The sequence below is a fragment of the Pyrgilauda ruficollis genome, unplaced genomic scaffold (assembly GCF_017590135.1).
Source record: "Pyrgilauda ruficollis isolate IOZ18807 unplaced genomic scaffold, ASM1759013v1 scaffold1967, whole genome shotgun sequence".
Lineage (NCBI taxonomy): Eukaryota > Metazoa > Chordata > Aves > Passeriformes > Passeridae > Pyrgilauda > Pyrgilauda ruficollis.
The window spans coordinates 2,180-3,108 of record NW_024518840.1 but is presented as its reverse complement, the minus strand read 5'-3'; the positions used below and the strand labels follow the sequence as shown (position 1 = coordinate 3,108).

Here is a 929-nt window from a genome sequence, read left to right as displayed (position 1 = left end):
ACAATCTCCCCCTGCCTGGAAAGGACACCCTTCTCCTCAGGGAGAGAGAGAGATTCTCTTTCCTGCCCCTGACAATGACCTGAGGTGGGAGTGAATGTAATGACATGGCCATGGCCAGACCCTCATGTTCATCAATCCCACATCATGGCATTGTCAGAGGCAGGAAAATGGACAGGTGTCTTCCCAACATGGATTACAGGCAAAATGTATCACCAGAGCTCTTCCCAACATGCGTTCTTTAATGGGGGATGAAGCTGGAGCAGTGCGCAAAGCTCTCCCTGCACTTGGGCCATTGGCTAAGCTGCCCTTACCGGTGACTCTGTTGGTGTTGGGTCAAGTGAGAGCTGCTGGTGAAGCTCTTCCCACACTTGGGACACTCATAGGGCCTCTCCCCAGTGTGGCTGGACTGGGTGATGAGGGTGGAGTTTTGCTTGAAGCCCTTCCCGCAGTCGGGGCAGCAGGAGGGCCTCTCCTCTGTGTGAATCTGCTGATGCAGCAGGAGATTGGAGCTGCTCTGAAACCTCTTCCCACATTCCCCACACTTGTAGGGCCTTTTCCTGGTATGGACCCAGTGGTGGATGAGGAGGCTGGAGCTCTGGTTGGTGCTCTTCCCACATTCCAAGCACTTGTATGGCCTCTTCCCATCCTGAAGATGTTCAGGCACCACCAGCTCCCAACTCTGGCTGAAGCTCTGTCCATCTTCCTGGCATAGGGCAGGTCTTTCCTCCTCAGAGCACCCTGGGCTGCATTTGCATCCCTCCTCGTGTGGGATCTCTGGGGTTATTCCTGTGCCATGGAGGTGCTCAAAATGGCCTCTTCCACAAGGCCCTGCTATGGGGATTTGTCCTCCCTGGTCTCCGTCCTCTGCACATTTCCTGGGGAAGGGAGGACAAGGAGAGGATGGGATTTGCCTCCGTGCCAGAGGGAAG

The 929-nt window shown here is 55.3% G+C and overlaps 1 protein-coding gene across 1 annotated transcript; it reads right to left on the bottom strand.

Moving 5' to 3' along the window:
* Window positions 1-311: 311 nt before the first annotated feature.
* Window positions 312-703, bottom strand: LOC121352819 (zinc finger protein 22-like; the record flags this gene model as incomplete). Its single annotated transcript, XM_041466085.1, has 1 exon — window positions 312-703. A coding segment is annotated over one exon (392 nt), but the record flags the coding sequence as incomplete, so codon positions are not given.
* Between the last annotated feature and the right edge of the window lie 226 nt (window positions 704-929).